The 16,705-nt window shown below is 42.0% G+C and overlaps 1 protein-coding gene across 1 annotated transcript in view; it reads left to right on the top strand.

Moving 5' to 3' along the window:
- Positions 1-5,406: 5,406 nt before the first annotated feature.
- Positions 5,407-16,705, top strand: part of Glut1 (Glucose transporter 1) — a 38,296-nt gene continuing 26,997 nt past the window's right edge. Inside the window, 2 exon segments of the mRNA XM_070279325.1 lie at positions 5,407-5,762; positions 12,879-13,205. Of these exon segments, the coding sequence (XP_070135426.1) occupies positions 13,196-13,205 (10 nt within the window). The 5' untranslated portion in view covers positions 5,407-5,762; positions 12,879-13,195.

The following is a 16,705-nucleotide window of genomic DNA, read 5'->3' as shown; positions in this document are numbered from 1 at the left end:
TATTTCAAGTGATATATTATTCAAAAGTACTAGGGAAGCTTTTGTATTATTTGTTTTTGTGCATTTGAGAGTTAGTATTTAGCTGGCCGTTTTAAAGTTGGCTTTTATTGTAGCAGCTCCTGCTGGCTTGTTACATTTAACGCTTTTTAACGCCGAATTGACTGCACTCACTCAATACACTCACGACTACACTCGCTTACACAGTCGTTGTTATGTAAATGAGAATCGCGATTCAACGCTTTCCGCTCCGCTTAGCCCCCCCTATCGTCCCTCGGCCATTAGATTCTATCGACAGGCAGCACAGGTGCAATCAAATATTACGTATACGCCGCGTTGTGCACAATAGTTAGCAATAAAGTTGGGTTGGCAGGACGGTGCGGCGGAAGGACTGGCTGTAAGGCAGCCAGGCACTGCCTTGGCTAGCAAACTGTCAATTTGGTCGTTGGCTTTGCTGTTGTTATTGCCTTTATTGGTCTTTACCTTATAACAACGTTAAGATGTGGAGGGGGGCTGGTACGACCGGTGGCAAGAGAATATTGAATTACTTGAAATGTGTGGAAAATGAGTGGAAAGAAATGGCATTACAAGAGCATGTGACTTGGTAGCGACTTGAGTTTTAAATTGTTATCATCAAAGTGTAGTAAGTTAATTTCGAAAAGGGAAGAAAATACCGAAAATTGCCTTAGCCAATCAAAAATCTAAGCTTACAGAACTATAGAAGGTAAATCCTTAAAGTTCAGATATGAAAGTTTCGCATTTCAATGGCCATCAACAGACTGCGATTGGATTCCACTAAGCCTGGCTTCCAACTCACTATTTTTGGCTAATAGTTGTTGTGCTTGGTGTATTTTTGGCAGCGGAAACCGAGTGGGCTCTGTACGGTTTTGCACTCGTTTCCGTGGAGAGCTCTCGCTCACTCGCCACTCTCCAATCTCCAATCTCCATGCCACAGAGCAGCTCATGTGAGGGCATAAAATTTGATTGTGATTGAAAGGTGTAGCCTACTTTCGGGCGGGCGAATCTAAAATGCATGTAATCAAGCGAAATGGCAATGGGGGCCCAAATGGAAGATCGTCGGCATGGTGGGGTCATACGAGGTGCAGTGCATTTGCATTTGCATTTGCAAATAACGCCCCTCGTTCGTACGGGTCACGCCCACTGGCCAGATGCCAGGGCAAACAATAATTGAAATTTGATTTGATTAGTTTTGATATTGCTCTCGTTGTTGTTGTTGTTGCTGTTTTTTGTTGATGTTGCTATTGGGTATGCCCGATGGAGGTAGTGATGATGGTGTTGGTGCTTCTGCTGTTTTTATTGTTACGTCTGCCATTGAATGAAAATGTCAAATTAATTTAATTGTATTTTTGTTGGAGCGCTTAACGTCGCCGCCGCGGCAAATCCCTTTATAATTAAGTCGTCCGCGAACTGAAAAGACCGCCAGCGGAAAGAAAGCCATTTAACAATATAAAAAGCAGCTCGCTTCCCGTCATAATTGAACTATTTGGTTTTCATAATTGAAATTTTCCACAGACAATTCAATAATAATTATACGAAGCGAATAAGAACGGAGCGTGGGCAGTACGGACCGTCTGTCTCCTGCGGCACGTGAACTATTTAATTAAGTAACTTATTGTTATTATTTGCATTCCTTTTTGGCCGCCCGCCAGCGGCAAGGATAATTCGCAGCATTTTTCGCACGCCTCCTGCCTTTGTCGTCAACGCAATTAAATATATATTAAATATTTTGCGAAAGCCTCATCAGCAAAAACTATACATTGTAATAAATATCATATGCCAGCTCCCTTTTATAGGTATTTAATATTATTCCCAGAACTTGGCGCATATTTGGGCGACTTTAATGTGGCCATATTGATAAGCTGGGGGAAACTGGGGGGATCTGTGGGGACAGCCCGAATGGTAAATGATGAAAAATGCTCTGCATTTTCCTCACCTTTTTTGTGTTTCCATGCGGAATAAAAAGCCGAGGAGTAGAGAACCAAAGAACCAGAGTAGCAGAGGAGAGGAAAGCAAATAAGATGAAAAAAATCAAAGAAATAAAGAAGCCAACGCACAAATATTGGCTCGCTATTTTTTCGAATGAATTATGACTGCGCCGAAGGTCCTTTCAGTGGGTGGGTTGGCCATCGAGGCAGGCGAGGCGAGGCGGAGTGACCAACCACTCAGTGGCGGGGATTGCCGGAAAAAAAAGAAAATTTTCAAGAGGGTCGTTGGTTCGACGAGTGGCCGACAAAAAGGTGTTCGAAGGTAGTTGAGCAAATAGTTTTATTGAAACCGATATTAGCATATGCCAGGACTCAAAGGAGAACAAACAAAAGAAACTAGAGTGCAGGAGGAAGGAAAATGCTGACAGATTGCGGTAAGCTAATCAAAGGACTCGTTGATTGAGATTTCAAGTCTTTAAGATTTGTTTAATATTCAAATAAAATTGGATAAAATCCCGCACTTTTACCTTAAAGGATGGAGGTGTTTATAATAGCTTTTTCGCCATTTATTCCTTCGATCTCTCCTTTCCGCATAAGAAAATATCCCTTGAAGATCCTGCGCCTCTGTTTTCTTCACCTGACTTTACTTTGCTTTCTTTACTTTATCACGCGTTGGCCTCTTTGTTGTTTGTCCTACCTTCCTCCCCCACCCCAGTCTCTGCTCTTTTAATTTTTTGTTGCCCACTACCGCTCGTCCTTCTTGCCGCAGCTGCCTCGCAAGGATACCATTGTTGTTGGCTTTCTTTACTGACAACATAATAATAAGTTTTCTCGCTCTACCCTCGCTCTCCACTGGTTTATGCTGCTCCCCCCGTATTGTTGTTGGTGTTTGTATTGTTGTTGTATTGCGGGCAACACTTTCAAAGGCCAACCTGCAGCTGCTGCTCCTGCCACTGCCCCTTCCTTGGAGCATTCTCCTTGCCATCCTTGCTGTAGTTATTTGTTGTTGTTATTGCTCTTGCGGTATTGAGCGCAAAAGTTTACGGAACGCAGGAAAGCGGGGTAAAAAATAAAAATAATAATAACAGGGGGAGTAGGAAAGAGAGTACACGCACATACTATATCCTTTTTTGCAAAAAAAATGAAATATTTTATTTTCCTTTATATTTTTAATAAAATTGGAATTTCCCAGCTATATAGGATTTTGATTTAATCATATATTCTGAATTAATTTCAGAGCTTATACATTTTTTTAACGTGTAAACAGGCCAACTGGCCATAACTGCAAGCCATCTTCATGTGTGTATGTGTGAGTGTCCCACACGTGAGAGTGTGTGCGTGTGCGAGCCGCCATTCCGCCAACTTGGATTCCAATTCCATGCTCCTCGCCAGCGAGGGCGCTTTACGGCGATGGCCGCCCAATGTTTTTCGCAGCCGTGTCCTTTACACACACTTTAAATTATTTATTTTTACACTTTTGCTGTAACACATTTTCAGTTGGCAGTGTGTGCGTGCGCTGTTTATGGCCGCTTTACTGTGTGTGTGTGTGTGTGTGTGTGAGTCTCTGGATTGTTGTTGCAGCCTACGAGAGCAGCAGCAACTTTTGCTGTATTTGTATTTGCCTTTGCACATGTTCACGCTGGCTATCCTCTATCCCCGGCCACCCCGCCGGCTGCAGGAACTTGTAAATTATTTGCCTTTTGCCTTTATTCCTTACACATACGCGCACAAATTGTCTTGAGTTTATGTGTTAAACTTTACATCCCATCCTTGGAGGGAGGGGTGCAGAGCAATGGTGTGTGGGAGGATTCAGACTGCTACACTGGGAATTAGAACTTTTAAACATAAATAAATGTTATTTTATAACTATGTTCTGGCCTAACTAAAACAAAGGATATTATTTATACAAAATTTAATAAAAAAGAATTTATATTCTTTTTCAAAAATATATTTCTCTTGGTGTATCTAACTTGGCATGTAAATGATATGTTCCCTCGGCCACGTCCAACGTCAGAAGAAGACGAGGACATGGTCGCCTTTTATTGCTCATACGCCTCAGCCATCCTCCTCCCCCCACACCCTCCCACTGAGTCGCTCTGCTTTGTTCAGCTGTCGTGACCGTTGAACAAATGAACAGCATAAATAATTGCAAAAGCACACACGCACACTCGCACACTCTCGCTCTCACACTCGAACAGAATGTGAACATCGCAGGATTCCTCAAGAAACGTTTGAAGCTTTCGAATTGAGATTAATGAGCAGAAAAAGTGATTCAATGCTAGCATCTTGGGCCTGTAACCATTTCAATATCTTAAGTATGGGAGCCATATATCCTGCAGCATTAGACACATAAAATGTTATGTTTTGGTTTTAATTAAAAGGCAACTCTGGTTATGAAAGTTTTCAATGTTCGTTTTCATTACGTGACTGATAAGCCGAAAGTTAGTTCAGGCGTGCTACTGATTTCCCCCCTTCAGATGGAGTGGCTTCCGTTATCAATCCACCAATAATTACAATCACTCCCGCGGCACGCTTCTGTCAATTCCCCAAACCCTTCCGCTCCAACCCTGCCCTTCCCGATTTAATCGGCACTCGAGAGGGCTGACACCCCTGTACACTAATTGCCGCAACACCCGTCGTCAGGTACTTATTGCACCCCTCAGTGGCCCACTCGCAGTCGCACTCCCACTTCCACTTCCATTGCCACTCCCGGTGGCACTTAAACAACTGATAACAGACCGCAATCGAAACCGAAATCGAAATGGGAATTGGAATCGGAATCCCAATCGGAATCACAATCAAAAGGCCAACATTCGTGTAATTGCAGATACAAATGCGATTACACTAAGTAGCTTGTCTCGATACATAATAAATGTTCGAATCGAAGGGGGTGGAAGGTGTACTGTGGTAGGGTGTGGTGTGGTGTGGAAATTCAAGTATAAGCCTTGCTTTCACTTTCCGTTTGTTTGCCTTGCCCACAGCGAATTCAAGTTCGTTTTGTTCTCAGCTCGTATACGTAATTAACAACAGGGCGTATGCGTAATCTGAGGAATTAAGGGGAGCACCTTTCTGTATGTATACATGGTTTTTCCTTCAAGTTCATGAAAAAAAGTGGCATTTAAATGACATTAATTAATGTATGCATTTTTATAAAATTAAACTTTAATAAAAAATGTTATATAGTTAAAATATATAATAACTTTTTTTAAATTATTTATATTATAATTTTTTTTGGATCTAAAAATTTTACATTTCTCTTTCTTCTGAAAACAATAGCCTCTCTTTTTTTCACACTTCCCTCTCGCTCAGCTGGTAAGGAAATCTCCAGAATTCTGGTCAGGCAGGTTTCCAGTTTAATGGGTAATCTCTCCCCATCTAGCTCTCTCGCTCGCACTCCAATTCTCGCGTTAGCCGCTTGGGAGGCTTCGTTTGGGGGTTTCATCGCTCCACTGGAATTCTTCTCTCAGTTTTATCGCAAACTCGGACGGCTTCAGTCACTCCGGCTTCAGCCAAGCACTTGTCGTGACGTTCTCTGTTTCTATTTTACGTCCAGGTGTAAACATTGTTAATTAGGTATTGTCGGTGTGTTATTTTTAGTGCCGTTCGGTGTTTCGTTGTTAGTTCCTACAATCTTTGTTATCAGTCGCGTAGTCCTAATCGCGGAATCTCAAGTGCACTTGCCCCATAAACTTGCCTCACTCTGTTTTTTGGCTAATCACTTGAATCAATAAATTACTCCCAGCCCCGGGGTTATCGCTCGGGTGCGTTTTAAACAGAAATAAATTAATATGAGACGGCATTAAATAAATTAAATGAGAGGTAAGCAGTCTTCTCGAATGTGAAAGCCACAATTATCTATCCCTCTCACTCACTCTCACTGACAGGGAGCGACAGGTTACAGAAAGAAAGAAAGAAAGAGCATGAGGTGGGGGAAAAGGAGGGCCGATGGATGTTGGACGGCCGCGAGAAGACAGAAATCGCGACAAGATAAAGCAATAAACGAAAATTGCAACAAGTTCGCGCGTTTAAAAACAATTGCATTTCCATTCAATTTATAAACGAAAATCACGATGCAGTGAGCCCAAAAACAACAACATCAACAATACCAGCAACTCAACTCAATTAAAATGCTTCGACAGGCCGGCATGGCAAAAAAGATGAATTGAATTGAGTAAACACAACAACAGCATAAACTTCACCGCTGCCAGTCGTTACTCTTTTTCCCCCATCACTTTTTTACATATATTTGAATGTGATTACAGTAAATACCCGGTAACAGACACCGCGATTAAATAAAATATCTGAATAAATTGCATTTTTTGCATAAACAATATTCGTTAAAGCTTAACGGCTGTTGGTTATTCAGATTGAAAAATATCAATTTTCATGATAGGAATTATTTATTTTATATTTAAGAGAAAAGATTTAATAATTACGAAAATAATGAAATAGTTTTCTTTATTTACTAAAAGCCGGTACAATAAAATTATATAAAGTGTGGTTCTATAAATAAACCAGAGTTTATTGTTGAGGTCTTATCAGCTGGGTTTTAAACCAATTGCCCAAGGGATTGCTCTTTCTTTTTAAGAATTTTTAATTATTATTTCCCCAATAATCAAAAGAAAAAGAGAGTATTAATATAAGCCCATTATAGACCACTATCTGCCTTTTCAAAATTATCACCTAATTAACCAGATAGTGTTTGAATGGCGTACAGCCAGATTTAAAAATATAACAATCAAGATTATGTCGACTCAAGTAGCTTAAAAAAAAATTCAAAAATGACTATTCATCTATCGATTAAAAGTCGTAATTATAGAGTGTACTTTAACCAATCTGTATTGTTTTTAATGCTTTTTCACATTTTCAATGTTTATGAGTTTTATGGCGCACTTCCACGCGACTAAACAAACGCCATCAAATTTATAGGTGAATATATCACGAGGCCAAAAAACAGCCATACTCCCGCCCGTTTTTCACTCAACTTTATTAAATGATCTTTGTTTGGGAGTTTTATGACCAACACTTGCCAGACTCATAGCAGTAGGAGTGCATTCCGGCCATGTTTAAACTTTTATGTGTAATCAAGGGAATGATCAAATGTGAAATATTCGAAAATTAATACACAGGTATTGGGGACGGAAACCGACAGGGCATCTTCGAATGGGGCGGCTAGAATTTCATGAGGTGCATTGAGTTTCCATTAAAAATGTGCTTAGATTGGCTTGGGGAACTGGGACCATGTCGTTTTCAATTTTTGAGAACGCACTCAGACTTGTCAAGGAGGTCCCCGTAATAAATAGGATGATGCCATTGCTGACACAAGAAATAAAATTCAAGACTATGGATATTCTTAAGGTATATTTTTTTTTGCTTTAAAAAGGTTTATGAAATTGTATTTTGTATAATTTTCTTCATGACTCTGCAATTATAGTTTTTCCTTAAAATTAATATTCTAAAGAAGTACCCTTTTTCCTTTAGTGGAAAACAATTTGCACTTTTTGGTACACCTGCCCAGGTGAGGAGAAGCAAAAACGGCAGAAGTTTTCGCAAACATCGAATCATCAAAATTGCATTGAAACTATTTTAACTTTTCGTAGCTAAGCGAGGAGAGCTGGGCAGGGAAGCAGGCAGCAGCCAGCAGGAAAGTGAGGACTTGGTGTTAGTTGCTGTTTTCTGGCAACTGCAGAGATGCCGCTTAAAAATTCATGAGTGCGAAAAGCCACAGCAGGAAAAGTCGCATATAGAAGAATGGTTGAGAGGAGGTTGAAAAGGAAAGGATGGAAGGACCAGGGGGCTGTGGGATCAAAAGGGCGAACAAAGTTTCGGCAGCCAAACAAAAATCATAACGGAACCAAGGAGGATTGTGCCAGAGGATTCCATCCTTTGCTCGACTCCCGGCCCTCTTAATTCCCCTACTCGTTGGCACTCCCTGGCCATTGGAATGAATGTTTATTGAAAGACAATGTCACTACAAAACCAGAAAGGGTAGCTGCCAGAGACCAGGGGGCAGGACGACTGGGAAGGACGACAGAAAGGACAACGACAACGAAGCTCGCGACCAGAAAACCTCAAAAAGGCATGAAATGTCAGAGATTTGACGCTCGGGAAGCTCGGGGAAGTAGTTGGGTCTTCAAAGCCCACGGGAAAAGTGAACGTGCTCATATGCATAAGGAACTACAGGGAGTACTCGATAATGGAAATGGATTAAGGGTTGCTTTCAGGAAACTAAATCCTCTTCGAGGATAATAGTAATTTTTTGAATAGTTTTTAATATTCATAGTACCTAGTGAGGTTTAAATATTAAATACATTTTTGTCTAGGATCTTGGTTGTACTGTATGCAAATGCGAAAAATTGCACTGGGTTCCGGACTTTTCCCAGACTCCTGTCATTGTCGCTCGGTAACAAAACAAACTGCAGCATTGCAAGAAAACAGTGCAGAAAACGAATACGAAAACAGGGCTCAAGGGGGAATAGTTGTGTAGGTGTGGGTGATGGTGGGTGGTACTGGGACGAGTGGGAAATGGGAGCTTGGGCAGACTTTTGCTTTTCATTCATACGAAATTACCTGCGGCCAAGAGCTTAATGCCAGTTGGACTGCAAAATCCACTTAGGAAGTTGATACAATCAGTTCCTCTCCGGCCAGAGATGCAACCATTCGCTCCCTTTTTCCCATTTTCCTACTTTTCCTTCCATTTCCCAGCGCATTCTGTGGCCAGAATGTCTGTGGATGTGGATGCGGATGCGGACGTGGGGTCTCCACTGTGGGGATGTAGATGGATTCATTAAAACGAATTGCTGCGAGTTTTAAGCTCTGGACCGGCTACTCCAGAGCTCGGTTTTGTTTGCGCCGCAAAGTATGCAACGGCTGCTGGTTGCAAGTGCCTCTGGGATAGGGGGCTAGTGTACAAGGGTTCCGGGGGCGGTGGCTCCTAAATGAAATTTGGCTTCGCTGGCTTATTTCGGTTAAAAGTTTGCACACCGCCTCCTAAAATCCGGGCCGCCTAACTGGCCACAAGTGGAAAACGCATTAAAACAGCAAATTAACTGGAGAATAGGCCTGATGATGATCAGATCCCCCTCGCACTCCCCCCTCTTTTGGCTGACTGGAAAAAACCCGACTAATTAGGGGAAGAGGCTCACAGTTGCCAGATGCATTCGTAAGCCAAGCTCTGAGGTCTGTTAATTATTTATGCTTTACATTTAAATGCACAGCTTAGACGAAAGCACACACTCTAGAAGGGTTTCCATACATATTTGGAGCGCTTTGAGCTGCTCCGTTTTCAAGTGGAGAGGAGGCAGCTGGGGCAACACTTCCGCATCGAGAAAAAGAAAGCATAAAGCATGCAGAATACAGTATAGCACACCCAAGCACAGCCTAGCTCTCCCACACACTCTCTTCTTATACACACGCACACCCCTTCCTATTCACCTATCCACACACCCTCGAATACTGAGAAAGCCAGATAGGCGGGCATATTGTGCTTACGCATACATTTGCACAGACAAACAGACCAAAAGAGCCTCCTCGTATCCAGCATCCAGCATACAGCACATAGCATACAACATACAACATCCAGCAGCAACCATACAACATCCAAAGTGGAACGGAGTAGAGTCCCCAGACCGACTGAACTCCATGTAACATGTTAATGAACTGCGCCAACTGTGTTTGCACAGAACTTAGTGTAATGTAATCCTGGCCAGGCATAGGACCTAGCCGAGATCCCACATCTGCACTGGACGAAATCGAGATCGATTTAATTAAATGATCGAAGAAGATGCTTAGGGTTAACTTTCTTGAAATCTGTCATTTATCTATGTATATAAAAGGAATTTTTTTAATATTTCAAAGAAAACAAAGCTAGTCCCACCTTCCTTTTAGTTAGGGAGCTTTAGTTTCTCAAAGTGTATCCCACACACATAGACGCACACTAACAAACGGGGACTCACTCACACCTCAACGCCCGATGTGTCGAATGTTACGCTAAGGAGTAACTTTGACATTTACCATTCAAGGCTTATGAGTGCCACCGCAGAGTGGGCCGCATAGGAGGGGGATGCCGTAACCCGCCCGGGCAATTGCCTTATGGTTATTTTCATAGCCCTGGCCTGGCCACAAAACTGCGAGCCAAGTGTGACACGGACATGGGCAGGGACAAGAAGGTGAAGATGGCTGGCAAGGAGGCAGACTTGAATAGCTGGGACGGGGTGGGAGGGCTGTTTTGGGTGGGTGGCACGAAAGGACGAAAAACGAAGGATCCTTCTCTAGCTGGTTGGAAAGCTGGGGTTAGAAAGAGTTTGCAATGGCGACAATCCAACTGGGATTTTCTCGTTTTCGTCTTCATCTTCCATGCCCCCATACCCTCCATGTTGTTTTTCGTGTTTTTGTTGTTTCTGTGCCAGAAGGGGACACGTAAGTGCAAAGGCCTTACATAGAGGACATCATCAGGTGGAAAATTAAATTGCATTTAAGGCAATTGACAGACGACAGGACCGTGATGGTGATGAATACCCTGGGCAAGCTAGAGGGGGAAATGCTTTGTTAAATTATTGGATGCAAATTCTAAGAAGGATGTGCTTAGCTTACGGATTTGTCATGTTGCCATTGTCCAGGATAATGCCTTGAGGACATTAACAGAAAATATAAAAATTTAAATCCATATCCAGACCTTTGCCGTGATGACATTCAAATCGACAAGGACTGTCATCCTTTGGCTTAATTAATGCAATTTTCTTGGCATTCTGTGTGCAAATCAAGGAACGCCAGTTGGATTCCATAATTATTCATATTTTTGGCCCAAAGCCGGCAGATGGAGACTGCTAGGAGGGACCTAACTGGGAGGAACGGGAGCAAATAACATTTGAAGGGAAAAGGACAAGTCCTGGCCACTTGCACTTGCTGCAGTGTCATATTAATTTAGTCAAGTGGCCACTTAAATTTTGCACGACAACTACAACGGAGCGGCAAAGGATGACGAGGACGAGGACGTTAAATGTGCAAATGGCAGTGCCAGCGTGTCCTGCCTCTTTCCATACTCCTATCTCTCCCTCTACCGCTCTACCACTCTGTCTCTATCTCTGTCTTTCTCCTTTATTTTGAGGTTTGAGTATCTGTGTGAGATTTGCATAAGTGCATGGGTATTAGTTTGGGTAGAATGCCACTGACTTTTGTCAGCCGCTTGTCAAATGGGCGCCCAAAAGTGTGCACAGCAAAGTGGGGAGAAATGGTGGAGAAAGCCCCAACAGAGACAGCGACTGTAGATAAAGACAGAGATAGCAAGTGAAACAGCAACAGCGACAAGAATGCCTAATGATTACAAATTGCCAGTGGCAATTTTAATAACCGCCACGACCGCAAAGCAATAAATAAAATTCACAATAAACACATTGCAACAAAGGAAACCCAGAAACCCGAGGGGGGTGTAGGTGGTGGCGAGGAAATGGCAGCAGGAAAATCTAGAAGCTAAAAGCGGCTTTAATGCATAGCTGCGATTAATATTAATTTCATGCGGTGCAGCGCACAGTTGGAGGCCATCCAACTAAGTCAACTGAGTCTATCCGGGGGATATGGTGGCTTTGCATGTGCCTCCTATAGAGAGCGGTGGCCGAGGGGGATGCTGTTGCAAGTACTGCAGTTGTGCAGATGAAGATGCAGATGAAGTTAAGTTGAGGCTGCCACAAACACGCTGACGCCGCTGATGGGCCTGGCAAAAATGGGGAATGAAACAGGGATGATGGCGAGGACAATGCCGCCACATCATGCGCATCATTAGCCGGGCTACAGAGCCAAGTTTGCAGCAAGGCTTGGATGCACACAGGAAAAAATTGCATTTAAAAACTAAATAAAGATTAATGGTTGTGCGGAATATTGGATTTACTTAAGAAATGGTAGTCGACTTTTCCCAGTGCACTTGCATTCATTTCGGGCCATTTCGCAATAGCTACCCAGATGCAGGGCCCTCCCCTCTCATTTTCCAGCTCATTTCGGTTGCAAGAGATTTTCCTTGTTCAGTTTGTAGCTCAGAATCGCTGCCACTGCCTCTCGATGCCAGATAACCCAATTCTAATTGGTATCCATAACTGTGGGGCCGCAACCCAAAATTTGATATACTCGAGAGCTCTTGTCTTGTTTTTACATTTCCACAAACACCGATACACAACCGCACTGGCACACACACTCGAATATACACACTTTTGCCCCATTTGCATATTCATTTTCGACATAATCATCATCCCCGCCAGTCTCGTGTGTGATCCGCACTGATGGAAAACTATCAAATTCATGGAGTAATTAACAAAACTGCGAAGCGAAGGGCATGCCACGGCATGGCAGGGCGAAGGACTCACAGGTGTGAGGGCAACGAAAAGGGTTTGCCAGCATTTGGGCGCCTAAAAATAGAATTTAATTTGACTTTTGCCAGTTGGCAGCCATACACCTGGGGGAAATGGTCTGAGGATGAGTATGAGGATGGGGATGAGGATGCGGATAGAGTTACCCACCGATGTGCTGACAGCATTAATTTCACTGCGGTTGTGTGATTTCGGTGGCGAGGACTCCAACGAGCTGCTTAAAACGAGCAATAAGCATGGGAAATTAATTCCGGAAAAACCTCATCATGGAATTGAAAGTCAACTGCCAGCAAAGTTTCGTTTTGGATTATATTTTATTCAAATATTGATGCAATCTTAGCACTTTAAAGTATTCCAACTATCAGGTGCTAAAAGTTTAGCTTAGAAGTTTTTTAAATTTCTGTATTTTTGTATCCTTAAGTTATATGCTTAAGTGGAAAAGCTTGTTCACTAATGGAATCCGACGATTAGAGCTGAAAATATAGAGTTGAAGCCCCTTTTAGAAGCAAAAGTGCAGACTTCCAGCCGAGTTGAGCTTTTCTGACTCATTCCTTTCTTGTTCTTTTTTTTTTTTTTGCAGATCCCCGGTGTACTGCAAACGGCAAAACTAATTTATGGCATTAAAAATGCATATTTTTTAGCAGTGCGTCGCCAGTTTTTATCATTTGCCAGCTGCCACAAGGAGAAAGGACGAGAGCCAAGAAGGCATACGGCATACGGAGTGCATACCTGGAGTTGTGGTGGCAAAGAAGAAAAGTGCAGAGAAGGCGATACGTTGGATGAAAATTGGATTTGACTGCGGACAAATCTGAATCCGAAAGTTCTTTAGTCGACTCCAGTTGGAACGAGGGATAATTCTCAGATTTTGCCCGGGCCTGGCAACGAAATGGCTTTCCTATGTGTACGGGTAAGTTATGCTTTATTATTTAGTTTCACAACTGAAACGAATCAGCCCCGTCATACATCATGTCCCGATACTGCAGTAAAATTATAAGGAAATGGTTTGCACTTATAGCGTGTGTATACGCGGCGAATACGTGATATTTTCGCCATTTAACTTTTCCGCGCTCGTCACTCTTCGTTCGCCAAGTGATTTTAATAATGTGAAAAATGTCAGATCGTTATGCTTAAACTGCCGCATGAGGCGCTACGGTCCCAAACTCTTCTGCATTGATGGATTGCAGGCGGCAGAAATTAATCATACGCCGCATATGCTGCAACAGTTATGGCCTTTAAAGTGTATACACCAAAGTGGTGATAAACTGGAACGGGCTTCAGCATCCCGGGACCCGGGGATGTTGACAAATAAACACATTCAATAATACGTGCAAACTCTGGCTAGAATAACGAAAACAGGACATAAGCCAAAGCGAAAGCTAAGGCTCCCGCTACGTTTGGACAGATGGAAGCCGAAAATGGAGAGTTTGCTTTGTATTATCAACATCCCGCACTGTCAATATTCCCCGAAGATGGCCAGGACGAAGAGTTGTGCGGGACGGAGCAACAAGCATGACAATGGCGGTATTGCCAGAGCCAAGATCCAGGACAAGTCGCCAGCCAGCCAGCTCATTGCGCTGGGAAAAAAATACAATATTTACTTTGGGTTGCAAGTAAATAAAAAGAATTTTCTATTAAATTAAAGAAGATTAAATTTTACTAGTTAGGAAACTAAGGATAGTAGTAGGTATCACCTAAAATTTTTAGAGAAAGGGCTCTAATGTCATTTACATTTTTGGTAAAAAAAAAAAGTCTTATCTTAACACCTTTGGGGTTTCTTTTTGAAATTGAATATTTAACTAGGTTTTCTATAGAATATTTTTCTTTCTATGTACTTTGGTGTTCGAACCTTTTGTCTGTCTATCCTTTTGGCCTGCTGTCGTCTGCCGGCTGTTGTGAGAGCTGATTGTCAAGTGCTCGGCCCAGACACATGCTTACACAGCTATCCACAGCTATCCTGCCGCTGTCCCGCAGCCGGCCCTCAATATTTGTTGAATTTCGAGTTAAGCAAACGTGCAAGTGTATTTAATTTGTAATATCATCGAGAGACAGTGAGGCGGGAATCCTTGCAACACTGAGGTCATTCAGCTTACCCAACTCTTGTGTTTGTATGGCTGTGTGGGTGTATGGCCATTAATGCAGCGTTTAAGGATTTTGCGGTCGGAGATGTATGCACTTGAGGGTAGGATGGCGGGTGCTGTAGCTGTAGGAATGCGAAACAATGCCGCATTCAAGTGCATTTGAGCAGCAATAATTTTTGTGGTGAGCAAAAACAAAAGCCTATTAATGAACACACAATAACAAGAACGGCTCGAATATCTTGCATTCTATCTGTGGCGTCAGGTGTGCGTGTAGTTTGGATGCATTTGTCAGAGTATTCGTTTGAGTATCGGTATGAGTGTGCGTGAGCGTGTTCATGTGTATGTGTTGGGCTTTTATTTCATTTAATCAATCATGCATTTAGTTGACAAAACGTTTAAGACAAAAGCCCCCCAAGTGGTCGAGTTAAAAGGCTTTTCATCATCGGCTCAATTTGCTTTGAATTCGAATACGAATTCATAAATCTGAATGGCAATAGGAGGTAAATGTATCTATTTAAGGGCAGCAGGAGAAAGGAGTATGGATAAAGGCGAATCAAACTACTAAGAAACCCTTCCAGGCTGTGCGTCTAGTTAATTGAATTTTAAATTACTCCCTTCTCGAAAAATGATTAGCGGCCGCTCATGCATAAATAAGTTTTCAATTCAGTTCGCTAATTTGATTTGCCGTCAAGAGAAGGCTGGCGAACCTACAAAGGGTATCAATTATCCTGGTGAGCCTACAGCCTTGCCACAAGGATTGCATAATTCCCGATTACTCCCGAGGGGGCTGGCATCTCGGCCAGTTAGAGGCCACTTGTCACAACTGCCAGAAACGGGCCAGTCCGCCCTGCCGACTGCAGGCAACTTTTTGTCAAAGTTTCTCTGCACAAAGAGAAAAATTTATTAAGAACGAAGAATGCGAATTGGCTTGCGAAAGTTCAAAGGTATTCAAAAATGTTGAATGGCTGCGAATTAAATTTGTGAAATTTATTTATGGCGATTTTGATTGGCCAAATTCCATTTGGGGTTTCTTTGAGGCCACTCGCATCATGCTGGCTAATAAGTTTCTGGTTTCTTACTCTATCTGTTCCAATCTTGATTGGACATAAAGTTGGGACTATCAGGATATATGTGTGAGAGTGTGTGTGTGTGTCGAAAATTTGTGGCATTTTTCTGGGTGTGCTTGCGAGCAGAGCCTTGCACTCATACACATGAATGACTGCTCAATGCACTATAGGAAATATGACCACTTTTTCTGGCCAAAAATAATATCTCAAGAACGAAACAAGATATTTAAGTTCTGATTTTTGATTTGAGTTCACATGGTCAATAGATTCAATATTTTAAAAAAACGTGGGCGTGGCACCGCCCACTTTTTAAGAAACACATTCTAACTCAAAAACTAAGCAAGATATTTAAATTTTGATTTTTGATTTGAGTTTATATGGTCAAAAGAACTCAGAAATGAAAAAATTGTGGGCGTGGCACCGCCCCCTATTTAAAAATAACATTCTAACTGTTCGGTTTTGCACTAGTCTCACAGCTAACAGATTCACATTCAAGGTGTTGAGGTTGCCTCCTTAAATTATGAATTTCTTCGAAAGTGCATTTTTATGCATATTCATATTTCACTCATTTGAAGAAAATTAAACAATCTACAACATGGACTAAATTACATTGTCCGACTCCGCCAGACTTGGTTTAAATCTCTTTTTAAAAATGTGATTTATTTCTAAAAATGTCTTATGCTAGACTGCTTACATTTTCACTTTATTAAAAGGACAACACAAGTTTTTTGGACACTTCACATACACAAACACACAATACAAACCACTTAAAAAAGTATTCATTTCAAAACTATTGATTTTGTCCATAAAATTTTAAGTATTCGTGTTTTTAAAACCCCCCAAAAAAATCGTAAATTCTAAGCTCATGTAAATGTTAACATCAACAGCTGTTTTTAACAGCTGTTTTCTTCGCAGTGGCGCCATCTATGAAAATTTCTGGTATGCAACATTAAAAATTAATCTATTGTGAATGATATGCAGTTAAAATTATTTAAATCCTTTAACTTTCAAAAAATGGTTTTTGGCCAGAAAAAGTGGTCAAATTTCCTATAGTGCAATGCTCGGACACATACACATTCATATGGTTGACTGCTTGCGTCATCAGCATCGTCAGTGGAGTATCAGCCTTGGCATGCAGTCAAAACGCAGCTCCCGCCCAGCCTCCGCCTTTCTCGGCCTTAGTCTCCACAACTATTTTTCTATGTCAGGAGAGAAAGGACACGGAGGACAGAGGACAAGCGAACTGAAGCGGATGCAACTGC

The sequence above is a fragment of the Drosophila bipectinata genome, chromosome 3L, assembly GCF_030179905.1.
Source record: "Drosophila bipectinata strain 14024-0381.07 chromosome 3L, DbipHiC1v2, whole genome shotgun sequence".
Taxonomy (NCBI): Eukaryota; Metazoa; Arthropoda; class Insecta; order Diptera; family Drosophilidae; genus Drosophila; species Drosophila bipectinata.
Note: the sequence above shows the minus strand (reverse complement) of the source record. Positions and strands in the feature narration are given on the sequence as shown.